Consider the following 27,386-nt stretch of genomic DNA (forward strand, 5'->3'; position numbering starts at 1 on the left):
CTATATTTTGAGAATAAAAGAGAAAAGCCAATTACTACAGCCTTTTAAATTCAAAGTATATATAATCAAGTCAAAATGCAAATGAAACTGTACGGTTTTTAATTTAGTACAGTTCTTTTTAAACATTAATTCATAAAAAGTATACCATGATAATCCACTGCCACCAAATAGATTTGTTTTCAATTTGTTTACAGTAAATGAACTTTTCTACAGAACCATTAGCTAGACAAATCGTTATATGGTAAAACACCACCAAATAGCCCAGAGCCTGGACATACAAACTCCAGGCAGATAGTCACACAGTATTGTAAACAAATGTTCTGTGAGTTCAATATACATGAGACATCGCTTCTTTTTATCTCTATTACTACATTCATTCTGTTTCTGAAATATGTGCCACCTCTACTTCAACAGTCTGAATAGCTTCTGCGACTTCAGAGAGCTTTTGTCCTTGCTGCTGTGCCAACACATAATTAACCACTTGCATAATACTTTGGTCAGAGAGTGTAGATACTGATGGACATTCTTCAGTCGCTGCAACAGCTTCAAGAGCTTCCATAGTTTCTCCCGTCACTACCACAGTTTCAAGTTCTTGAGGACCACTGTTTTCTTGTTCCTGCATATCTGCTGTTAAGATGCTAACAGCATGCTCCACTTGAGTTCCCTGGTTATGAAACTGAAGGGTATCTTTTTCCAGCATGATCTTGCAAGGCACATAATCTCTGTGGAATTTAGTCATATGTTTACGGAGTGTTCTAGCATCTATGTAGGCTTCACTACACACAGGACAGACATAAGGCCGTTCACCTGTATGTGTTCTGACGTGGCGTTTCAGAGATCGGGCATCAGCCCAAGCAACTCCACATGTTAAGCACTCAAATGGCTTAACTCCTAGTAAAAGAAAAAAAAAAAAGAAAAGAGAGGGGTGTGTGTGTGTGTCTGTGGTGATGTCCAAGTACCAAAATTTATTACAGCTGCCTGATAAATAATGCTTTTAAGTACAGTAGCCCATAAACCTTACTATCTTGACTATGGCCATCTTTTAGTTAGGGCCAAATGGTTTCCCCTAGAATAAAGCAGATTCTGGATATAACCTTTCTAAAGATGTTCCTATAGACAGAAGTTACTCAGACAATTCTGAGTTTCTGTGAAAGTCCCTTTACAACTTCATAGCAATCCTATAATCCTAGGATAAAAAAACAGAAGCTCAAGTAATCCATTCCAGCATAAAAATATTAATACAGAATATTAAGCTCACTAAGAAAGGAATGTATCTACACAACAATTAGGTAGTCAGATTCACAATCACTGCTATTATTTGAATAAATCTTCCATAATATGGGATTAATTTCTCATTAAGGAAGATGACAGAGGAATGGAAAAGGAAGAATCACTACTGGACTGGTTTTTACTCTATTTAAAGGTCTATCGATTAAACTGCATGAAGCATAGTTACCTCCATGGTTGTTCATGTGTCTTCTATACTCTCTCAGCTGAGTGAATTTTCTTCCACACTGTTCACACACCCGTTCCAGGTTTTGCTTTGCTCGTCCTTTTTTTCCATGGGTAGCTTTCTTTACATGCCTTCTGAACAATGCTTTTTCATAAAATTCTTTGCCACATACATTACACCTAAAATAGAGGAAAAACACAAATTATCTTTTCCTAAACACCCAAACCAACAAATGGACTAACAATTAATCCAAGTACATACATATCTCAATTAAGCTCAGATTCGCCCCAGATTTACCCACCTGTACGGCTCAGTGACAGAATGAGATTTCACATGGGAATACCAGTCTTTCTTCCAACTATAGCACTTATCACAAAATTGGCACTGGAATGGCTTCACACCAAGATGTTTGTTCATGTGTTGGCGAAGGTCTCTAGCTTCAAAGAAACTTTTCTCACATCTGCAATAACAAAGTCCATTCACCCAAATGGATCATCTTATTCTTTTAAAAGAAGTTTCCAAGAACTCAGTATATTCCTGAGTTTCTAGAACTCTACAAGATGATCCCAATTTAAAACAAAACAAAATCTTAGTATTGCAATCTTGCATCAAGGCTTGAGTGTGTTAAGTTCTTTTAGTTCCAGAGAACTAGAAACATTTTAGAAAGAATCCTGCAAAGCTCCCAAAGGTTATCATAAAGGTGAATATCTTCTATTGTCTCCTCAACTCCTTGGGATGTGCCCTTTTTACATCCCTTTTCACCCTCTCCCATTCTGTCCATCTGTTGGGGGTAGGATTTACTCCTGCCCGTAAGGATGGAGCAACTAACTTAGGTATAAATCAATCAGAGCACAGCATTCTCTCGGCCATTGTGATTGATCCACATAAGACCAAATACCTTAGCCAGATTCAATGGGAGTGACCTCAGGGCTTTTATAGGAACATGAGAAATGCAGCTTGACAATCTGGGAGTTGAGGGGATGTGAGGCTGAAACCACTGCCACTGTCTTATCCACATGGAGCCTCACAGACATCAAGTGCTAATGAATCTGAAATCAATTTACATTAAACCATTCAGACTTCTAGTTCATTCAAGCCAGTTTAAACTGGGTTTTCTTACATTTGCACGTATAAAGGTATGCATAATAAACTACTTTTCTTTTAAAATAAGACTGAGTAAGGGGACTCCCCTTCCAATGCAGGGGGTTGCGGGTTTGATTCCTGGTCAAGGAGCTAAGATCCCACATGCCTCAGGGCCAAAACATAAAACAGAAGCAATACTGAAACAAATTCAAAAAAGGCTTTAAAAATGGTACACATCAAAAAATCTGTAAAAAATAAAAATAAGACTGATCAGAGTGACATCAGCAGATACGGGCAGAGTTGGTAACTCCAAAAGCCCAACCTTCTACAAAATCAGTAGACAAAGTGGCAAAAACGGTCAGAATCAATTTTACTGAAGCTCTGGAAACTGATTAAAAGTTGACAGCAACCAGGTAATTATTTAATTAAGAAAAAAAATGGTTGAATCCTGGTAAAAGAGCTTTGTGGCATTTCAACTCATCCTGATCCCATCCCCTGGCTCCTCAGCTCAGTAGACATAGAATTCATTCTCGCTATGGGTTCACGTATCAGAGGGACTTAAACCGAACTGCAGTTGTTTTGAACCATCTGGTACCTCTCAAAGTGCTTGCTTTTATTTAGCCAAATTCCCCCAGGGCTGAGGACTTGGGGAGTGATGGGGAGAGTTGAGAGGAGGGATTGGTTGGAAACATTTAAAGGTGAAGGTATTAGCCACAGCTGCTGGAGCAAGGAATGGCAGTTGGGAGGAAAGGCTGGAGAATGAGATACATCACGAAATAAGACCTTTGAAAAACTCTCACATATTCCCAGGCATCTAGAAGTCCAAATCATTTGCCCAGGGCTGGCACATGCTCAGAAAAGACCTGAAATGCTTCATGCTCTCACCGATGGCTGACTCTGCACAAACAGAAAGAGAAGACCTAGGCAGGATTGTAAACTGCCTGGCTGAGTGTTGAAGGCATTCTGGAATCAGTGGTGATGCTTGCACAACACTGAATGTACCGAGAGCCATTGAACTGAACACTTTAACATGATAAATGTTATATGAACTTTATAAAAGGGATCTCAGGAGGTTCTGGAAAAAGAGGGAGAGGAAAGGAGTCTGAAGAAAAAGAGAAATGAGCAACGAGTCCAGTACTTCTTCAGAAGCATTGTCTATAAAGAATCTCTGCCTGGCACCAAGGGACCCTTCGTTCCTACAGTCCCTACCCCTAGGTCGCACATTTGAGGAATTTCTTTAAGGCATTTAAAATGAATGATTCATATGGTATGAGATTTATAATGCAAATAAAACTGCTAAATATTAAATAGGAACACCTAGACAAAGGCAAACTGATTAAAATCAAGAGTAAACAAATAGTAAAATTTTTTAAAAAGTAAAATAATAGTTTACTATTAGATTCAACTTTTTTTTTCCAGTTTTACTGAGGTGTAACTGACAAAACTGTAAGGTATTTTAAGTGTAAAACATGATGATTCAGAATGTGTGTATACACACACACATGCACATTGTGAAAGGATTTCTACCATTTGTTAACACATCCATCACCTCAGATATACACATATATGTGTGTTATGTTTATATAATTACATATGAATATTCAAGCTCCACTTCCTTAGCAGAGTTCAATTACAGGTGAACTTTGAAAGTGACACATTATCAACAGTGATACTGCATCAAACTGTATCTAATCAACTTCAGCCACCTCAAATATTTTCCTTTGAAACAACTTTCAAATGAACTAAGTAAGAACATAAATTAACTGAATGGTTCACATACTAAATACTTACTGAGTACAATGATAGCCTCGAACCTCAGGCTTTGGTTGGTGTTTCTTTAGGTGCTTGCTAAGCCCAGAGCCTCTATGAAAAGACTTTCCACAAACTGAGCAAAGGTACTTGGACTCTCCTATAAAAATTAAAAAGCATGTCACAAATCCAGTGATCAGGTGCTCTTCTAACAACACGTTATGTCATACTTCAGAAGCTACTTTATCAAGTGAACACAGAAGCTATGACTTTTGGCACCCACCTTCTAAGAATAACAAACTATGTCAAATATCCTATTTCCTCTCAATACAGTACTAGTGAGGCCACTACTGCCCAAAGAATTTGGGAGGCTTGCATGTCATCTGGATTATAACAGTGTAGAGTTGTATGCAAGTTCTACAGCAGTTATCTACCCTTCCTTCATCAGCCACTTCTACATAACTGCTTTAAACACGTGAAAATAATATATGTGGACTAAAAATTCTAATAAAATTATAAACCACATACTTGTTGACAGTTACATCTGCTTACTGCTTAACTTTTAAAAAAATTAATTTAATTAGAAGATAATTACTTTAAAATATTGTGGTGGATTTAGCTATACATTGACATGAAGCAGACATGTGAACTAATTAAAAAAAATCTTTTTTAACTTTTATACAAATAAGACAGCTCTAAAACTAGATGTAAGAAAAACTTTTAAGCTTTACTCTTATTAATTTAAAAAACTGCACATATACAGTCTTATAGCATAATCAATACACTAGGTAAGCTACCAGTATATAATGTGTAACTATGTCAATATAAATTTCTCGTTACCTGTGTGAATACTCATATGTTCTTGAAGACTCCTTTTGGTAACAAATGACTTCACACATAGTTCACACTGGAACTGCTTCTGTGACTGATGGAGACTCTGGTGTAATTTTAGACCGTGTTTGTAGATGAAAGTCTTTCCACAGACCTAAAGGAGCATGGGTATTTAAACAAGTAAAACAGAAAAAGAGTTAAGGGCTGTTTCTGAAGAATGAAGATAGAGAAGCTAGTATGCTATTTTAAATTAAAACCTTAAATTATAAACAAAATGACAATGTTTAAGTTGAAACAAGGGCCTAAGATTTTAAGCTCACTGATTATCTCCCGATTCCATACTTAACAAGTACTTCTGTTTTTCTTACAACCATGCAATCTGTGGAAGAACTCAAAACAGTACCAAAAAGCCCTCACACTGTCTTTTCTGAAACTGGTAAACAATATACATTAAAAGAGACATGGAAGCTTAGTCGAGAACAATATACTCATTCACATCTATACCAACTAAAACAGTGCTTCTCAAACTCTCTATGATGAAGTACCAGTCTTTTTTTCCTTTCCTCAATCTATTAGGGATTTTTGTTAAACACAATAAAGATGCCAAACAATGTCAAATTGCCATGACAGTTTCTACATGCTTACTCTCCATTTTTTCACTTATCTTCCATGGGCCACACGTCTTGAGTAGTGCTACAGTAGAAGACCAGAGGTCCAAGTAACACTTAATTTTTAAATATATGAAGACAATGATGGTTAGGACTTGGCTTCAGAATAACTGAAGGGAAGGGGTACGAAGGCAGTGAGTGACAGTCATATGAAACACAACTAACCACAGATAACCAACAAGGACCTACTGTGTAGCATGGGAAGCTACACTCAGGATCCTCTAATAACCTAGAGTAGAAGAGAATCTAAAACAGAATGGATAAATAGCTGAATAACTTTGCTGTATATCTAAAACTAACACAAAATTATAAATAAACTGTATTTCAATAAAAATTTTTTAATTAAAAAAAAACTCGCAAATGACCATGTGTTGATAACTACTAAAGCTGGGCAAAGGGTATATAAGGGTTTATTCTATTCTCTGACATTCTTTATTCATATAATACAAAGCTTAAAAAAACAAGAGAGAAAAACATTAAAAATGTTACTGGCTCTGAAACTATCAATAAAAATAGTGGGTCATCCTTATATGCAAGGCTACAGGTGCTGCTGGAAATTTTTCACTGTTTCAAATAGCCCAAAGCTGGCTGATCACAGGATTCTGAACCAGCAATCACACTTTGACATTTAGTCTTCAGCTTTGGAGAAGGACACAGAGTTTACGCAGAATTTCTGCTAAGATTTAAGTCACAGGTTCCTTCCCAAGCCAGGCTGGCCCTGCCGAACATGAAGGTATGATTTAGAAGCTGGTTATTCTCACCCAGTACCACTCTGAATTCCATCACGTCTCCTCAACACTCTCAATAGATTTACTTCAAACTACAACTTCAGACAACAAATTAAAGAGCAAAAATGGGAATCACCCTTGACCTAAGCAACAAACTGAAAAAGTTATGGACTTTAAGGGATATTTTACTAAAGTGATGTGGCTCCAGATTCAACCAGTCTTATTGTCAGTTATATTCTGCTGCTGCTGCTGCTAAATAACAAATATAATGATTTTACCTGGCATGCATGTGGTTTTACACCTGTGTGCTTTAACATATGTATTCGAAGAGAATATAATTTAGGCAATGTCCTTCCACATATGGAACATATAAATTCTCGTTTGGTTCTGCCCTTCTCAGACGATGACCCTGATGCCTCATTCGATGCGGAACTGGAAGAGGACGAAGTAGGTGCATCTTTCCTGGTATGTCGAATAAGGTGGGCTCGCAAGGAGGCACTGTACTGAAACTGTTTCTTACACAACTAGAAGAAAAAGTAAGTTAAGTTCTACCTCAATGTATTTTCATTACAAATGTTAAGTAAAACCCAACTCATATTTCAACTTGCCATTGTCTGTTACAATTACATAAACACATAAACTATATAAAAGACAACAGTATACCAGGTACCAGATTATACAGATAAAAGGGACAGACCCAGTCTCTACTCTGCAGGGGTTTATAATCTAACCACAGAAAAAGGATTTATATGTAAACAGGTGAAATATTTAAGAAGGGGGAGTAATCAGAGTAAGGAAAAGCCTCAGACAAAAGGAAGCACACTATCATTATATGCATACTAACAGCTGTTAGGCGGAGCAACAACAGGGGCTTGAAAAAGTGGGAGGATAAAACTGTGATAGTCCTTGGGACTTGTTTGCTTTTAATTTTTACATTGTGTTTGTTTTTTATGTTTCATTTATTTGCCTGCGCTGGGTCTCAGCTGTGACAGACAGGATTTTCGGTCTTTGCTGTGGCATGTGAGATCTAGTTCCCCCACCTGGGGTTGCACCTGGCCCCATGCACTGGGCGTGTGGAATCTTCGCCACTGGACAGCAAGGAAGGTCCAGTCCTTGAGCTTTATCCTGTACTTGCTGAGTATTCCTGAAAGCTTCTGCTCTTTATTTTAAAATCAATGCTATACACAGTCACGATCCATAAGACGTTTTTTAAAATGAATAAAACTGGCCTGTTGGTCCACTACTTCTACTTTTTTGACACTTTCTCAATGATCATCTCTGTGATTCTGAGTAATATGAACAATAGGAGGTGAGTCTCTCCTTCACCTTTCACTCTCTACACATACACAGTTCCTTTCATTACCATACTTGCTCAAGACAGCTTTATCATCATTTTGGTGAGATCAATTTCAGTGCTTACATTATTTGGATGATGTACATGTCATTACAGCTGGACAATATAGTACAGTATGATTTTCTTCCCTTTCCTTTTGCTTTCCCTTTTACTTCTCTTTGTATTTACTGCTAATCTGTTGTCAAACCTTGCCTCAATTGTTGGCTGAGAGAAGGTTTAAACACATCACCTTGTGGGATATCTCCATCAAAGCACTATGCTGTGTTCCAAACTGGTGCAACTGTTTCACAGATTGGACCCCATGTTTTCCACTTCCCATGTCTTGATCATTTTGGTGGAATACCTCTACCAACAGCTTTCTGAGAAAGGGAATTTAGGGGGTAAAACTCTGCAGACCTTGCAAGTCTTGAAACTGTTCTTACTATACCATCGCAAATATAGTCCGACTATTGACTTCAAGTTAGAAATCATTTCCTTTTATAATATTAAAGATATTGTCCCTTTATCTTCTAGCTTCCACTGTTGCTACTGAAATGTCTGAAACTATTCGAACCCTTTTCCTTTCTCTCTTCCAATTTGTAAGATTTTCTTTGTCCCCTGATTCAGAACTTTCATAATGCATTTGGTAAAGAATTATTTTAAACCATGATTCTGAACATCTGACATGCCCTTTTAACAAGGAAACTTCTATGCTCGAGTTCTAAAATGTTTTTTTCATTGCATTAATTCTTTCTCTCCATGCTGTTTAGAATTACTTGGACATTAGAGCTAATATAAATCATACTTGTGTTTTGGGTTTTATGTGCATTTTTTTTTTTTTAGTTTTCTTCTAACTGCATAGTCTTAAATTCCTCAAAGCTGCTTTTTGCTTGAAATATTTGTCAGGAGTCTGTATACCTGATATTTATTCACATTTCAGAGTAAGACATTTAAAAACTAATTGGGGGGAAAAAAACACAACTAATTGGAACTTGTGTGTAAGTAGGGACGTAAACAGTCAACCCCTGGCTTTAGTGAGTGGTATCTTTAGGTCTTTTTCTTAACTGGGCTTCAGATTTCTCATCTCTAAGAAATCTTTCTATTTTAAGGTTAAGGGTTTGGCTGTTAACATTCCAGGACTGGAGTAGGGAAAGAGCACTTTCAATATTCTATAGTATAGAAGCTTCTACTCTCCCTTGTTGGGTATACCGCACTGATACATTCACCCTCGTATCCACAGTGTTCTCTAGAGCAGCTGTGGTTTTATCTTTTTCAGAGAGAAGAAGATGGATCTTTGAAGGCATGGTGGTAGTGATTCACTTGCTTCTTAAAAAGACTTTCTAACCATCAGCCTTACCTCTACTTTCAAGGTCACTAGTATCATTAATTCCTGAACCTCCTGGTAGTTCTGCAATACAATTTGGATTGGTTCTTAGCTTTCCATGCTGAAAGGCTGGGAATGGCCCTTTCACATTTACTGACTCAATGACTCCATAGAGGGACTTCCCTGGCAGCCCCGTGGTTAAGACCCCACACTTCCACGGAGCATAGGTCTGATCCCTGGTCAGGGAACTAGGATTCGAGTGCTATGTGGTACAGTTTAAAAATAAAAAAAAGACTACATTTATGTATCAGAGGCCGGAATTTAGTTGCTATGGTCTCCTGTTCTTTTTGCCTCTCTATGAACTTTCTAAAAAGATCATTGTACGGTCATCTTTCTATGGAAGAAGCAGAGGTAAGTTATTGAACACTTTTTGACAAGAACACGCCATGTATCAATCAGCAGATAACTATGACAGCAATATAAGGGAGGAGGAGAACACAAATGGTAGCATAATAGCAAAGCAGTAAACTGGACTCTATTTATGAAGGAGTTCGAGCCGTCTATATTTAGCCTTCCAGATACTTACTGGACACTTGTAGTCTCTAGCTCTTTCATGTTTCAGTATGTGCTTTATAAGAGCATATCGTCTCTGAAAAACCATTCCACATTCCCCACATTTATGGGATGCTTCTTCTTCTGTATTTTCCTGAGCATCTCTTTTCGGCTGTTTCATCTTTTTTCCTCTTTGAACTAATTTCTGAGCCACCTGATTAAGGAACAGAAAACACACTCCAAATTTAACTATCTCAAATTCACATTACCTTATTAATAACATTGGTATTTAAAACATTAAATCGCTTTCCTGCACCCACTCCCCTCCTCCTCAAAATATTTTTCACCATAAATTTATCAATAGAATGCTTTCAACTAAAACTACAAAGGTGAACCCTTTCTTCATCATACCTGCTGAACTGCTGACTTGGGAATGGCTTTCCGTTTCTGCAGCTTCTTCTCCATTCCTTTGTGTAGTCGGATATATCCTCCTTCATTAACAGAACGCTGCCGAAGTCTGCTTCTGTAAGTATCATCGTCGGGGCTATGGTCCATCAGTGCTGTCGGTTCAGCTAGATTTTCCTCATCTTTTGAGGACGGGTCAAGGTCCTGCCTATGCTCTGAAATGTCTTCAGCACAGATGTCCTCAGCTGCTGTATTATTTCCTGTATCAGTGTTTCCTGGAGAGCTACTGATAACATTCTCTTGTGAAGGCTTAGGATGAGTACTAGAAACTGTTCTATCTTCTCTGCTGTTTAAATTTCCCAGTTCTGTCTGGTTGTTTTTTGTTACTAAATCAACAGACTCCATTTCAGGTTGGGAATCAGTTACACAGCCCACAGGCGACGCGGTGGCTTCAGCCTGTGAAGAAACGCGGGGCTCGGGTTGTTGTCCTAGCTCTCCATTCTGCTCTGGCAATTCTCCATTCATCAGTAGCACGATCTCACAGTCCCCAAGTTCAGTGGATAAAGTTGTTGTGGTTCCTGTGTTAGCCACGGGAGGTGCTGTACCTCCACTTTGTTCTTGTAAGTCCTGTGTAGATGCAACTGTTTGTACTTCACCCTTCTTATACACTGTTAGCTGCTTCTCTTCCATTAGTTTATGCACACTTTCACAGATTTCTAAAACTTCTGACATAAAAAGATGACGAGCCAAGATGGCTACATCAGCCATGCTACAGAAGTCAAAACTTAGCACAGAAGTATAGGCAAATTCCAGTAAAGGAAGGAAACTAGCCTTACAAAAACCTATGCGAAACAAGGAAGATGAAAGACAAAAAAGTCAAATCACCACTAAAACACCTTGTGAAAACAACTAATGTATCTTCATGACAATATAAAATATAATATAAAGGCAAATATAACCATTTATTCTGAAATTAAAACACTCTGGAATTGTTTTGAGCTCTGGTTGCTTATTAAGCCTTGACTAACTCACTTCCATGAGTTGTGTCTCTCAATACCTAAAATAGAAAATAATATCACACTTACTACCTCAAAGAGTTGTTGTAAGGCAGTCATTTTCAAACTGTACTCCTTAGAACCCCGGGGGTTCCTCAAATTCCCCTCAAGAAACAGCTGCTGGAGAACGGAGGGTACAAAAAGAGAGGGAGGCAGGTGAGTAGGCAGGGTCCAACCAACCCGTCCCCTAACCTCACTGCAGTAAACACAGCTGTGCATTTCAAAACAGAAGCTCATATAAAAATTTGATTGTGAACAAAGTGTTCTATTACTAAAAATTTTAAAACAAGGTCTATAGCAGAGGGTTGGCAAAATTTTTCTGTCAAGAATCAGATAATAAATACTGCAGGCAATAAGGCATCTGTTTCAACTACTTAATTCTGCCACTGTAGCTGGAAAGAAAAACCACGTATTGTAACATGTATGTAAAGGAGTGTGGCTATGTCGCAATATAACTTTATGGAGGAAAAGAAGGGAGGACTGCCCTTCTGGCTATAGTTTGCTTATCTTTGGTCTAAGAAGTAAGACAAATTATTACACACCAGGCATTGGAGAAGGCAATGGCACCCCACTCCAGTACTCTTGCCTGGAAAATCCCATGGACGGAGCAGCCTGGTAGGCTGCAGTCCATGGGGTCATGAAGAGTCAAACATGACTGAGCAACTTCACTTTCACTTTTCACTTTGATGCACTGGAGAAGGAAATGGCAACCCACTCCAGTGTTCTTGCCTGGAGAATCCCAGGGACAGGGGAGCCTGGTGGGCTACTGTCTCTGGGGTCGCACAGAGTCGGACACGACTGAAGCGACTTAGCAGCAGCAGCAGCAGCAGCAGCGGGCATGAGGTTCCCATTTTATGTGAGAAAATAAGATCAGTTCCATTCTAAGTTCTCAGTACTTCACATTCAAAGACCATTGTTAATATTCCCATGATTCAGAAATTAGAAGATTACATGGTCGTAAGTCCAATTCCATCTCCATAACCAAAATGAATTAACAGTTTATACAGCTTTTTAAGAGTCTCTTTATACAGCCCAATAAATACTCTTCTGTCTCTTCTTACAACAGGTATCGATTTACACACTTTACTGTGCCTTGCTTTTCTTATATGTAATAATTTATCTTAAGAGATCTTTTATTAAAAATGACAGAGGGCCAAAGCAACCTTTTAAAAACTCATGTTTGCAGTATTTTCAGTTTTGACTGAAGATACATAAAATGTGGTCCTTTTACATAGGCAAATAAGGGATAAGCAAGTAACAAGCATACAAGGAAGCCTTAACCTATGAGATGTACTAGGAGTCAGGTTGAAAGTTGGGGAAACATCACATCAACATGACTAACATCGCTAATCTGTCATTCCTAGGAAAGCTGACAATTAAGTTGGTTGAAGCCATATTAATACTGCTACAAATTATGAAATTAAGTTAATAAGCTTGAAGTAAGAAAGAGTATTTCTTAAAGAAAAATGCACTTTGGTCTTTTACCTAGTACCTTTTTAATTTCTAAGTTGAAGTCAATCCAGGAGCATGGAAGAATACTGTTAAAATGATCATACTACCAAAAGAAATCTACAGATTAAATGCGATCCCTATTAAATTACTCATGACATTTTTCACAGTACTAGAACAAATAAACCTACAATTTATAGGGAACCATAGAAGATCCAGAATAGCCAAAGCAATCCTGAGTAAAAAAAACAAAGCAGGAGGGAGGCTTCAGACAATAAATACGATGCTACAGCAATTAAAATAGTTTGGTACTGGCACAAAAACAAACATATGGATCAATGGAACAGAACAGAGAGCCCCAAATAAACCCATAAACCTAGAGTCGATTAATCTTCAACAAAGGAGCCAAGAATATGCAATAGGAAGAAGTCTCTTCAACAAAGGGATTGGGCATGTTGGAAAGCTACACATAAATCAATGAAATCTGAACGCTCCTTCACATGATACACAAAAATAAACTCAAACTTAAAGACTTAAATATAAGACATGACACCATAAAAATCCTAAAAGAGACCATCAGCAAAACATTTCTTGACATAAATCATACCAAGGTTTTTTTTCTTAGGTCAATCTCTCCAGGCAATAGACGTAAAAGCAAAAATAAACAAATGGGACCTCATCAAACTTACAAACTTTTGCACAGCAAAGGAAACCACAAACAAAAAGGAAAGGTAATCTATGGAATGGGAGCAAACAATGTGATCAACAACAGTTTAATCTTCAAAACACACACAGCTCATACAACAACATCAACAAAACAAACAACCCAATCAAAAAGTGGACAGAAGAACTAAATAAGACATTTCTCCAAAGAAGACATACTGATCGCCAATAGGCATATGAAAAGACATTCAACACTGCCACTGTGGAAAACAATATGGAGGGTCCCCCAAAAATTATTAACACAGTCGCCATATGATCTCCATCATTCTCACTCCTGGGCATATCTCCAGACAAAACTATAATTCAAAAAGATACATGCACCTCTATATTCACAGCAGCATTATTTACAATAGCTAAGGCATGGAAACAATCTAACTGTCCACTGACAGATTAATGCATGAAGAAGATGTGGTACAATAAAATATTGCTCAGCCATTAATTGCAGCTACATGGATGGTCCTAGCAATTATCATACTAAGTGAAATCAGAGCGAGAAAGACAAATCCTATATGGTATCACATACACCTGGAATCTAAAATATGACACAAATGAACTTACCTACAAAACAGAAATGGACACACAGAGAACAGACTTGTTGCCAATGGTAAAGGGGAGTGGAGGAGGACTGGGGGGGAGTTTGGGGTTAGCGTATGAAAACTACTATATAACAGGATTGGTAATAGCAAGGTCCTGTATAGCACAAGAAACTCACTATGCAGTGATAAACCATAAAGGAAAAGAATATTTAAAAAGAATATATATATAAAACAGAATCACTTTGCTGTACAGCAGAAATTAATGTAATGCTCTACAACATTGTAATCAACTATATTTCAATTTAAAAAATTTGGTTAATAGGTAAAAAGGATTACTGGGCTTTTGTTTACCGAAGTACAGCAGACATACAATATTATATGTTTCAGGGGTACAACAGTGTCCCACAATTTTTAAAGGTTATACTTCTGCTTGTAGTTATTCCCTGTACTGTATATCTTTGGAGTCAAGTATTCTTTAAGAGCAGTGCTGAGCAAACACCATTGATTGCTACTGACTAGACTATTTTACAACTCTGTAAAAATTAACTTACAGAAAAGCAATAGCAAGCGCAAATGAATTATAAAAGAATAAGAAGTTATTTCTGTCAGGGTTGGATAGGTAACTCCAAAATTTTATTGGTTTATTTCTCTATAGGATATTAACCAGTTTTTCATCCATCAGCAAATTCATTTCGAGCAAAGTCATTTCTCTGGTTGAAAGACAACATATACAATTCTTGGCAATTCTATAAGAAGCAGTTTTAACATCATACTGGTTTCTGCAATTAATTATATAAGACCTTGAACTATAGTATTTGCATAAAAGTTAGGTTTTTAACATTTAAAAACTATGTTTTGGCCAAAGGGTAAAGAAAGTTTTCCTGTAAACAGCCAGATAAGCAAATATTTTAGGTTCTGTGGACCACTGGTTTTTCTAGCAACTATTCAATTCCACCTCTGTAAGTTCAAAAGCAGCCACAGACAATATGCAAATGAATGGGTGTGGTTGTCTCAATAAAACTTTATTTACAAAAGTGGTCAGTGGGCCAAGATTTGGCATGCAAGTTGTAGTTTCCCAGCTTTTTTTTTTTTTAAGCCAGTAAAACTTTAGTAAAAAAAATTTTTGCAATGAGAGAAAATGCACAAGGAATGAAAGAGATATCTACAGTCATTAGAAGCATTTATAAAAGGATATAAAAAAATTCTATGCTGGGGCAGAGCTTCCTTGCCTGATAGCTGGCATCTCTTACAAACATCCTACACTAATAAATCTATTTTTTGCCTATCACTTTGCCTCTTGCTGAATTTCTTCCGCACAAAAAATTGTTTTTTTGTGCCAGAATTCCTTGGGAGTCCAGCGGTTGGGACTCTGAGCTTTCACTGTGGAGGGCCTGGGTTTCATCCCTGGTCCCAGAACTAAGATCCTTCAGGCTGCACAGCATGGCCCAAAAAAAAAAAATTGTGCCAATAAATTTGAAAATTTAGATGAAAGAGACATATCATGGCAAATACACAACCTTCTATAAATTACTCAAGATGAAATAGAAAATCTATAGAATAATTTCCTAACTATTAAACGTGTCAAAATCAGTAGCTAGAAATCTTGCCCAAAAGTCTACTACAGGCCCAGTCAATTTGAGCCATGATTCTACCAAATATTCAAGAGATAAATCTAATTTAATCATAACTACTTCAGTGAATGTAAAAAATTGGAAGGAACACACAGTTTATAAGATTAAGCTGACACGACAAACTGTGAAAAAGAAAAATTACTCCTAAGTACAGATACAAACAGTCTAACGTTAGTACTCTAAACCAGTTTGTACAAACCATTCTTAGCAGTTTGTACAAAATATGATATGTTATGACTAAAGTGAATTTATTTCAGGAATGAAAAACTGGGTTAACATTAGTAATCCGATGTAAAATCTCCCACATTAACAGAATGAAAAAATAAAGATGGTCTCAACAGACACAGAAAAAGTAAAGTGCTAAGTCCACATTTATTTCAGAGGGGATTTCCTTAATGTTAAAGAGGGTAAAGGATTATCTATTTAAAACATTTACCAAATAATATATTTCACAGTAAAAAAACAAAAACGCCTTTTCTTTAGAATGGGAATAAGTGAATTCTTTATCACCACCTCTATTCAACTGCTATTTTTTTTGAGGTTCTAAATGGCACTATAAAGTTATGGGGAAAAGTTAAAAATATAAGGACTGGAAAGAGAGAAACAAAACCATTACTATTAGCACATAATATATTTGTTTTATATGGGAAATCTCAAAGAATCTATAGGTGGATGTCTGAATGACTAAGGTAATTAAGCAGTACTACTGTATTTAGTAACCAACAATTAATAAAAATAAATCAGAGATTATATAATTTTAAAAAATTATAATAGTATCAAAAAGTATAAACTACCTTAAAATAATCTAACAAAAGATGTGCAAGGGAGTTCTCTGGTGGTCCAGTGGCTGAGACTCCATGCCCTCAATGCAGGGGACATGGGTTTGATACCTGGTGAGGAAACTAGATCCCACGTGTTCCAACTAAGTGTTCACATGACATGACTAATGGTCCCACATGCCACAACTAAGACCCAGAACAGCCAAATAAAGAAATTATTTTTTTTAATGTGTAAGACTTTTATGGAAAAATGTAAAACTTTATTAATTCAATATAACCCCTATCAAAGTACATTTTTCTTCCTTTTGTGGAAGTAGATAAGCTGCTTTAAGTTTATGTGAAAGAGCAAAGGGCTATGAATAACTAAGACTCACCAGAATAACAAAGGTGAAGATTTCCATTATTATTATAAAGATAAGGTAGACCAAGCAATAATGGGGGGGGGGGGGGGGCGGGGCGGGGAAGACAACCGACAGACTACAAAAAAATGCAGAATCAGTACCAATCATGTGAACATTTGTTTAAGAGAATTTGCATGGTGGATGGGTAGGTAGAGGAAGTTTTCACTAAATTCTGAGATAAGTTATCAAAATGGTAAAAACTGAAATCAAATATTTATCTCACACCATTAAAAAAATTCCAAACAGATTAAAAGTTGAATATAAATGAGAAACTATAATACATGAAAGTACCTTTATGAATGAATAGGGAAGAAATTTTTGAAAGCATAAACAACAATGTATTCAACAATATTAAAGTAGGTAACAAGAAAACAGATGTACATTTTATCATTTTTAAATATTTACATGTCTTACAATTAATCTATTTAAAAATCAAACAAAGATTTTAATAATGTCTACTTCACTTGCTATTGCTATTTGCTGAACAAAATATAAAAATAAGCATATGGAATGAAGAATAATCGAGGTATTTTCCTGAAATAATGACAGGATGCTGTGCTGCAGTTATCTGGGAAGCAGAGATTTCATTTGCTGTAAGCTGCTGAGAAAGAAGAGAGCAGCAATCTTCTTTCTGCTTCAGATGCAAGGAAGATAAAGAAAAAATTTCAAAGCTAATATATCAAGACTACACTTGTGATAAGTTTTATTATTCACATGGCCCAGAATAAGACGTATTTTCTCCTCTGAATCACCAAAGTAAATATCAAATCTAGAATGTAATGCTCCTCTATGCTTCATAAAAGCTTCTGTTCATCACTGTATCCCTAGAGCCTGGCCAGTTCCCTGCACAAAGTGGATACCTGAGAAATCTTTTTTAGTAATTAAACATAAAGCTACTGTTAAGAAAAATTATATGAATTTACCTTCCCAGAGTAAGATAGAAAAGGATCAGTGACTAACTAGGTGAATATTATATACCTGAATAAAGTCACTTTTTTGCTTCAGAAAGGGGAAATGACAGTTCACACAGTGGTGTCACTTATTTAAGAGTTACAGCAAAGTAACAGTATAAGAAAATGTATAAATAAGGTTACCTATTTTAATGCTTCCTAAATTTTCATTTGTTGACTCCTAAGCCAATATATAAATTCTACTGAGGCCAAAAGAAAGTCAAATTACTCATTTACAATAATAATGATAATTAAAAAAAGAAAAAAGACATCTGGAATTCTGATTATTCTATACTGACAATGTGATTATCAAATCTACATGGATGATGATTATTAATCTTAAAAAATGAAAAACAACAGACATATAGAAGTCTTTATAATTTTATGTCCAACATGTAAGATTCAATCAGTCAATTTTAAAATAATATATTTACTTGGTACGGATTTCTCTCAAACTGTTTTAACAATGTAAATCCCAGAAATTCTACTAGTGCTACCACTGTCTTGCCTAACAGGCAGTGGTAGGAGATGACAGGCTTTTCTTATATCTACCTTGGAAACCTTTCTAAAAGGAAGGAGCTTATAGTTCAGCTTAGTCTGGTGCTATAAATGGGCTTCTTCCACTTGAGCATAGATCCTAAGTTTGTAAGATACACACACCCTTCTTCCAGTATGTACTTATTAACAAACAAAGAGTATCAGAAAATTCTTACCAGAAAGATCCACCACTGCCTCGTGACTGGAAACAGCTCCTTTCTCAATAAAAAGATCTCGAAAATATTCACTATTAGCTGACAGAACAGATTTATGAGCTTTGTACTCTTCTCCTTCAATTAACAAAGTAACGTCACAGAACTGGTTAGAGAGCCTCTGTTCATTCAGCTGTTTTAAGACAGCCTGACAATGTTTTGGAGAAGAACGTTTCACCACTCCTCTGGTGTCAACCTATCAAAATAAGTTGGAGACCAAGAGTTGCATTATATATCATTTGTATTCTCACCCTTAACAAAATCTAAAAGACAACACATCATTCATTTGTAAAAATTCCACTAATATGAATAGTCCAGTATTTTTTATTACCTGTGTATTTACATAAAAAGATATGTCGTACTCACCATCTTCTGCTATGTTCACTTTACTTGATCCAGTGAAAACCTACATCTCATTTCCTACTGCCTCCTCTTATTAGTCAGAAATTTATCTGATAATGTAAGACACTAATGCAGGCAAAAGACAAAGACCTAGCCAGCTTAATTTTACCTTGCTGCATGACCCACAGACTGCTTCCAGAAATGTATTCTGGCTACCTGTACCAATATACCAATTAAAAGGACGAGGGGAGGAATAATTAACAGCAAATCAACAAGTTACATTCTGAGGAGAAGAAACAACATGAAAATTTATTATTAAGGAAGAGGCACTATTAGCAAACGTTTAGCACATGTACCTGGTGGCTCAGATAGTAAAACAATCTGCCTGCAATGCAGGAGACCGGCGTTCGAGTCTGGAACATCTTCTGGAGGAGGGAATGGCAAGCCATTCCAGTACTCTTGCCTGGAGAATTCCATGGACAGAGGAGTCTGGTGGGCTACAGTCCATGGGGTGGCAAAGAGTCTGACAGAAGTGAGGACTAACACTTTAGCACATGTACCATGTAACAGTGAGGTACCAACAGGAAAGCAGCTTTAGAGGTTCAAGAAAAAATACTATAAATACTAACACTAGTTACAGATGTAAAAGCTGAATGGAAAGCTCCACTTACAAACACAAGTTCATGTTTGGACACTGGCTTCTTTTTCGCAGGCTTGGAAGCCGTAGTTGGAGGCGAAGTAAAGTTGCTCAGGTCATCCTCTGATTCATTACTTTCTTCCCCAGATTCAAGATCTAGTCCCAACTCTTCCAGCATTTCTGAAGCATCTGATATAGGACGTGAGCGATCTAGTTTCTCCTGGCATTTGCTACATTGTTTAATGTAATCTTTGACTTGCTTTAATATACCTACAATGAAATAAAAATTAACTAGTCAAATTTGATACTGCTCTCATTTGAAAACTAAAGATTACACTCATTATTTAATCTTCGTACACGAATGCATATTCAAGTGCATGCGTACAGACACACGCATGGCCATACAGTATGTAGAGTGAACTCTTCAAGATGCATTTTTTTCTTCAAAGACATGTTATAAATGACACTCTTGTTTCCATGCTGACAGACTGCTTTGTTGTTTACTCTTACCATGCATTTACTCACCATAAAAGGATTATGCAGCACCACCCATTTCCACGTCAGATTCAACTCACTTATGCAATAGGAATTATATGAAATTGTCAATATTCAACTGCTTTTACTTTTATAAACAGTAATACTGTGCCTCATGCTAATAGCACCCCACTCTGTGAACATGAGCCCTGACCATGTTTTGGTCAATGGAGTATGAGCGGATATGATGGATGTCATTTGTTATCGGAAGCTTTGACTCCTTGCCCCCTCAAAGGACATTCAAGTGCAAGGGTACTTGAATGTGTCCTGGAACATGCTACATTCCAGGGGGATAATGTCCGTTAGCCTGAACTACAGATGAAAAAAAAACAGGTGGAGCCAATCTGCAACCTGTACAGGATCACAACCAAAACTTGGGTATAAAATCTCATCTCTGAAAGCAAAGATTTTAGGGTTTTATTAAATAACAGTATACACAATCTTTGAACTGTGGTGTTGGAGAAGACTCTTGAGAGTTTCTTGGACTGCAAGGAGATCAAATCGGCCAATCCTGAAGGAAATCAACCCTGAATATTCACTGGAAGGACTAGGGCTGAAGCTTCAATATGTTGACCACCTGATGCAAACAGCCGACTCAGGAAAAGACCCTGATGCTGGGAAAGATCGAGGGCAGGAGGAGAAAGGGATGACAGAGGATGAGATGGTTGGATGGCATCACTGACTCGATGGACATGAGTTTGAGCAGGCTCCAGGAGATTGTGAAGGACAGGGAAGCCTGGCGTGCTGCAGTCCATGGGGTTGCAAAGAGAGGGATATGACTGAGCGACGGAACAACAATACACAATCTAACAAAAGTTGATTATACACAAACCATTCACAAAACCCTATTTTAAATTTCAATTTCTAACTCAGCATGCTGAGGGGGGGCGGGGGGCGGAGAAGGAAGCAGGGAGGAATATTTTACATGCACACATACCCTCTCTATCATACTTGTAAGGGAGGACCACCAATTGCTTGTCATTCTACAGACAAGAAAAATGAAGCCCTAAAAGTTAAGTTACATCTAGTAAACTACGTAAGTCTGCCCCGAGAAGCCATGTGGTTTTCAGGATATGCTATGTACCCTGAAACATTGAGCCAGGATGCTATTTATCCATCCCTATGGCAGAACTTCTCCCACAATCCCCAAGTAAAATGCAAATGAAAAGACTTGTTATCTAAAATGACACAGAAAGTGAAAAGTGGAAGTCACTCAGTTGTGTCTGACTCTTTGTGACCCCATGGACTATACAGTCCATGGAATTCTCCAGGCCAGAATACTGGAGTGGGTAGCCTTTCCCTTCTCCAGGAGATCTTCCTAAACCAGGGATCAAACCCAGGTCTCCTGCATTGCAGGTGGATTCTTTACCAGCTGAGCCACTAGGGAATCCTTATATTGTAAATTCCTGAAAAGAGTTTCAAAATGACAAATTATACTAAGTTCCTTGAATTACAACTTTCAGATAGTATTTGAGTAAATTTCTCAAACTGTATTTGAGAAATATAGTAAATATGTTTCCCATACTTACTAAAAAAAAAGTATACACTGGATGAATAAATTCAGAAAATTATACTGATTTTTATAGCTATACAAATGAATTTCATCATATTAGAAGCTGAGTTCTACAGTAACCTGTTAACATAGAAATCTGCCCAATTTATTTGTTCACCACCCCTCACCCAGAATATAGCAAGAAATATTAGCGTTAAATACAACTTTTATAAGAAAGGTGTTTATATGTGCACAGGTAAGAGAGGAATAGAGGTTATATTCTAGTTTCTGAAAATATTAATTAAAGTCAACAGTAAGTCTACACCTATATTAGATATAGCAAGCAAGTTTTAACAGATTGATAATAAACAAGTTGAAATGAAACATTTCTGAAGATGAGTGGCTATGATGGCTGTACAACAATGTGAACAGTGTGCATTTAATGTCACTCAACTGTACACTTACAAATGCTTAAACTGGTAAAAAAACACATGGGTATGTGAGTTGGAGAGGAAATAGATAAGAGAATATATATATACATATATATATTTCTAAGTAAGAACCATACTTAGTAAATAAAGAGCTGCTCTGGAAATTTCCAAGTCCATAATAAAGATGACAAGAAGAAATAGCTCTCTCTAATTAACTTTGGTTGTATTTCTAAAAAATTTTACAATGCTATACAGTTCAGCATATTCTGCATACAGCAGACATTTTATTAATATTAATCAAACTAAAACCAGTTGAGTTCAAACCACTGGAGAAATTACAGAGAAAGCATATGAACGAAATGAAAACTACTGGGGCTTCCCTGGTGGTCTGGTGGTTGAGAATCTGTCTTCCAAAGAAGGGGCATCAGGTTAGATCCCTGGCTGTGGAACTGAGATTCCACAAGCTGCCAGGGAACTATGACTGCGCTCCACAACTAGAGAGCCCACATACCGCAAGGAAGACCCAGTGCAGCCAAAACAAAATTTAAAGAAGAATGAAAAATACAAGGAAAAGTTGCACACACACACAAAATGATTAATTACTGTATTAGAGTGGGTCAATTTCCAAAGAAATCATCCTGTTTCACAGGTCCTTTAACTCAAGTGTTGGTGTTCTGATGGGATCATTTCAAATCCAGCTTTACAGATTCAGGAACTTGATCTCTAGAGCTTGCCTAGAGCTGATTAAGCTGAAAGAATCTGACTCAAATTAATCACTGAAGAGACATCAACATATTTGAGTGAGTATTTTCATTTTGAGACTGGGTAATTACAACAAGGGGTAGAAAACTACTTAATGCAGGAAAACTAGAATCCACTGACCGGCTTTGTGACCATGGTCCAAGTTACTAACCTCTCTGTGCCTGTGTGTTATCATCATCTGTAAAATGGGGATAAGAGCACTTACCTCACAGAATGTCACAGTGATAAAATATTAATATTTCTAAGTCACTTTGAACAGTATCTGATATAAGGTAACTACTACTACTACATAAGTGTTAGAAAATGCTCAAAGGTCAACTTTTCTGGTACCTTGAAAATGTCTACATAAAATACCAGATTAGCATTAAGAGGTTCTTTACTGAGACCAGTGGGTAAATGGCCTCTGACAAAACAACCTGAAGAACAGTTTCTCATTCTAGGGCAGGGGTCCTCAATCTCAACAGTGTAGACATTTTAGGCTAGATGCTTCTTGCTGCGGGGCAGGGAGAGGTAAGCAGGCTGGCCTGTTCTGCACACTGTGAAATGTTCAGGAGCATCCCTGCCTCTACCCAACCAGAGGTCAGTCAACAGCCACCCCCACAAACACCACCACCAGCTACCACAACCAAAAGTTTCTGGACACAGATGTTCTTTGGAAGGCGAAACTGTACAGGGTCGAGAACCACTTTTCTAGAGATCTACCAGAATGAACAATTTGCTCCTGTCAACAGTTCAAGAACCTCTCCCCTCCCCATCAGTGGTGAGGCCCAGAGTACTGGCTCCTATTTCTAGCTACTTCCTGTATTAGTCACTCAGGTTCCTTTGGTTGTTTTCTTCAAAGTTACAAAATAGTTACAGCTGTATTTACCTAGAGCCAGTTCTTGATGGGTTTTCAAGGATTACACCCTCTTTTTCTAAATTAGATAACGGCAGCATTGATTTATCCCCATAGAACAAGTCAGTTCTTTGGGTAGGAAGCTCTGCCTATGGCTAATTTAACCTATTACATGATTTTGGTAGCTTAATCTTTTTTCCTACTAATTCAATTTTTTTCTTCACATTCTGCATTAACTGTAGATCCCCATGAGTCAGCATTTGACGGAGGCAGGGGAGTCACTTATTTTGAAACTCCAGCATGCAATTACACTACAGGATAAAATAAGGGGGTGAGAATTATATCTATTAACATTTTACATTCTTAAATTAATTTGCTATATGTCAACATTAGACACTGAGAGTTTTTCACTGTGCTCAAACAAGTGAAGTTGCTACAAACTGGCCCGAGTACCAGGATATAATGGCAGTGTTTATGAGGGCAGCATTCTGGAAAAAGCAGGATAATTAATGAATTCCAGTAAACTATCCTTGATTGTGAAATAGTTTTCTTCTTGGCATCTATATCGATCAAATCTTATTAGCTCCCAGATAGTCTACAGAACTTTGAATATATAAGTCTGAAAGTCCATTTGCAGTGTATGACACATTAAAAACTAATAATTAAAAGTGTTTGTTTTATCAATATCAGTTCCAGGTCTAAGGACGTTTGCTAAGTCACTGCAGTCGTGTCCGACTCTGTGTGACCCCACAGACAGCAGCCCACCAGGCTCCCCCATCCCTGGGATTCTCCAGGCAAGAACACTGGAGTGGGTTGCCATTTCCTTCTCCCTAAGGACGTTTATTTTTCTCTATATATAGTTTTGTTAGTTTCTTTTTTCTTTTTAGCTGCCCTGAGGGGCATGCTGGATCTTAGTTCCCTAACCAAGGAACCACTGGACTATCATGGAAGTCCCTAGTGTTGTTCATTTTAATAGATTTATAGTAAACAAATAAGCAAAGTGTTCATGTAATAAACATCAAAATGAAGAGCTAATAATCGAGAGCAAACTCTTCTGATACTTATTGACTATGAATTCTCATCTTAAATTAAGAAAAAACCAATGAGATAAAATAGTATGATAAACTCACTACATGTTAACAAAAATAGCACTTATACAAAAAATACTACTTACCAAAACATAAGAAAAACTAGTGAGAAAAGCAGTGCTACTTTACAGTTTTGCCTGTTTTTTTAATGTGTCATTTAACAAAAGACACGATCATATATGCATTCAATATAATGCCATATAGCACATGTGATAAACTCCACTGTATACTCCTGAGACAATGAGTGAAAAGGAAAATGGTGCCTTAGTATTATGAATATAATTTTGACTTTGGGGATTCTCTTAAAGGATCTCAGAGCCTCTGAGTTCTGCGGTTTACTACAAAACTTAAGAGAACAGCTGTCTGGACATTTAAAGGACTTCAAAATTCTACACAACCTACAATGTATTTCTTATTTTAAAAAGACGAACATAAACACAGTCTCAGGAGTTTTTGTCTTTTAAGACACTGCATACTGAAAAAACCAAAATACTGGATTAGTTATCACTCACAGATAATCAATTTAGGGAAAGAAAATTCTGAACATTAACCTCATTTAGCACCATATAATTAAAGAAAAGTCTGAAATCCCAAAGGTCAGCTCCTGGTGCTTTTTTCCCATCTGCAATATAGAAACATAAATGTTTCCAATTTACATGGTTTGATGAAGCTTAAATATGTGACAGGGCTTCCCAGGTGGCGCAAAAGTAAAGAATCCGCCTGCCAGCGCAGGAGAGGCAAGAAGCACCGGCTGGATCTCTGGGTTGGGAGGATCCCCTGGAAAAAGGGAATGGCAACCCACTCCAGAAATCTTGCCTGAAAAATTGCATGGACAGAGCAGCCTAGCGGGCTACAGTCCATGGGGTCACAACGAGTCGGACACGACTGAACACATATACACAAATATGTGAAAATAAGTGCTCAGCACTATACTTGCATGTAAAAACTTGACCTGTTTTTCTTCAGCTATAATTATGTTAACATGCCATAAAACATTAAACCTGAGACGTTTGTTTTATCTCTAAATAAATCAATCTTAACAAACTGCAGCATTTACTTCGTATTATTCCTTCACAGTTGTGTCTCTTTACAGGAACTCAATTTACATATTGGTTTAAAATGTAATATAAATTAAGGGAAAGCATTTTAGAATACAGAGCTGGACTGTTTTTGAAAACACGAAAGCAGCAAAACGAAATATTCAACAAATGTCATAAACTGAAAAGAACTTCGAGAAACTATTCTGTAGTCGAACTTCCTAACTCACAGCTAAGTTACCGTTAATTTCTGTAGAGCCATACGGAATCCTTCCTAACAAAATCTCTTCTATAGGCCTGCAAACTTTTATTAATTATAACCGAACAGTCTGGATACTCATCAACTTTTTGTAGAGGGAGGTAAAAAAAAAAAAAACAACCAACCAAGGGTCCTTTCTCTCCTTCCCTAATCTGGCTCCCAAGGAATTAAACTCTAGAGCCACACTCCCCCGGACCAGAACAATCACAGAAACCACATCTTTTCTGGGTTGACGTAGTGCCTCAGTTTCCAAAGCGCTCTTCACAATATCAAAAAGGAGGACATTAAAATATCCAGAATTGAGAGCATCTATTACATTCCTATCCTAAAAACTAGGCTCAAATGATTGGCTCCACAGTCACTCAAAATCACTGCTGCACAAAATTGCATGATTCCTTATTCATGCCGCAGCACAATCATGAACCCTGATAAGTAGGTCCGCAAAACCTCAAGTTCACTGGCCGACAAGCTAGGGGAAGGCATCGCAGAAAGCGGCTGGGCTAGGGGCTGACCCTGCTACCCCCAAACCATCAGCGTAAACAAGAGTTTAGCGCGCAGCATCCGCAACCGCCGCCCAGAAGCTTCCGCTAAGAAGGAGCCGCCTCATCCCGCGCGGCCGAAGGAGGCGGGCCCAAGGCAGCCCGCGCGTCCCGGCCCCTCCCCGCGGCTGGTCCGGCCCCCGGGGAAGCCCCCTTCGCCCCACCCCAGGCCAGGGCCCGCCCCCAGCTTCCCCGGCCTCCTTCCTGTGGGAAGTGCGGCTCCTTTCGTGTCCCCCACCCTCTGGGGTATGCCTGGCAGGCGCTTTGCCGCCGGGCACAGGTTAGGCTAGAACGGTCAGTGGAGTCCGGGGGGAGTCTGCGGGGAACCTCACACTCGCGGATGCACAGACGGGCCTGCCTTTGCCTGCGGGCCTTGCCTGGGACCGAGCCGCCAGCCCGCCCTCCCTCTCGCCGCGGGCGAGGTCGTACCTCGCCACCAATACGTCTTGGACAAGTCGTGCCAGGTCTGATGCTGGGTGTGGTGAGTGCCGCCCGGGCCCAGGTGCGCAGCCTCGATGAGCCCCCGGCGCCGCTCGGGCTGCAGCACCACCTCCAACTCGGCGAACGTCTTGCGGTGCCGTTGCCGCCGCTGGTAGTACAAGGTCCCGTCCCGCACCACGTAGCAAGCGGCCGCCTTGCGGATTTTACGCTTGACATTGCCCTCGGTGCCTGGCGCGTACGGCTCGCACTCGTTCGTCAGGTAGCGCAGGATGGCCTGGTAGCTTTCTTCGCTTGACATCGCTGACGGCGGCTCCCTGAAGGCGCCTGTCAGTGGCAGGGAAGGAAGACAGCGCACTAGCTCCGGGCGGATGCAACAGCAGCGGCGGTACTATGGGAAGGACCAGTTGTGTCTACAGGGAGTGCTCTTCGACGGCGGCCGCAGCGCAGAGGGAGAACGGACGAGTTGGTAACCAGGAGGAACTGCACTTCTCCAGCGCGCGGTATCCGCTGGCGACTGACAAAATGGCTGCTGCACCACCGGAAGTGACGCAAATCAAGGGCAGTGGGTGAGGGAGCTGAGCCCTGATTGG

At 38.4% G+C, this 27,386-nt stretch overlaps 1 protein-coding gene across 1 annotated transcript; it reads right to left on the minus strand.

Annotated features, from left to right (window-relative positions):
• Positions 1-373: 373 nt before the first annotated feature.
• Positions 374-27,253, minus strand: ZBTB11 (zinc finger and BTB domain containing 11). The gene is made up of 11 exons (XM_052636039.1): positions 26,785-27,253; positions 19,413-19,648; positions 18,364-18,595; positions 10,133-10,968; positions 9,756-9,935; positions 6,791-7,036; positions 5,126-5,270; positions 4,328-4,445; positions 1,755-1,913; positions 1,457-1,632; positions 374-891 (listed from the first exon to the last, which is right to left on the minus strand). Exons 1-11 carry the CDS (start codon positions 27,092-27,094, stop codon positions 374-376), a joined length of 3,156 nt encoding a protein of 1,051 aa, XP_052491999.1. The 5' UTR covers positions 27,095-27,253.
• Between the last annotated feature and the right edge of the window lie 133 nt (positions 27,254-27,386).

This window comes from Budorcas taxicolor, chromosome 1, assembly GCF_023091745.1.
Source record: "Budorcas taxicolor isolate Tak-1 chromosome 1, Takin1.1, whole genome shotgun sequence".
In the NCBI taxonomy this organism is placed as follows: Eukaryota; Metazoa; Chordata; class Mammalia; order Artiodactyla; family Bovidae; genus Budorcas; species Budorcas taxicolor.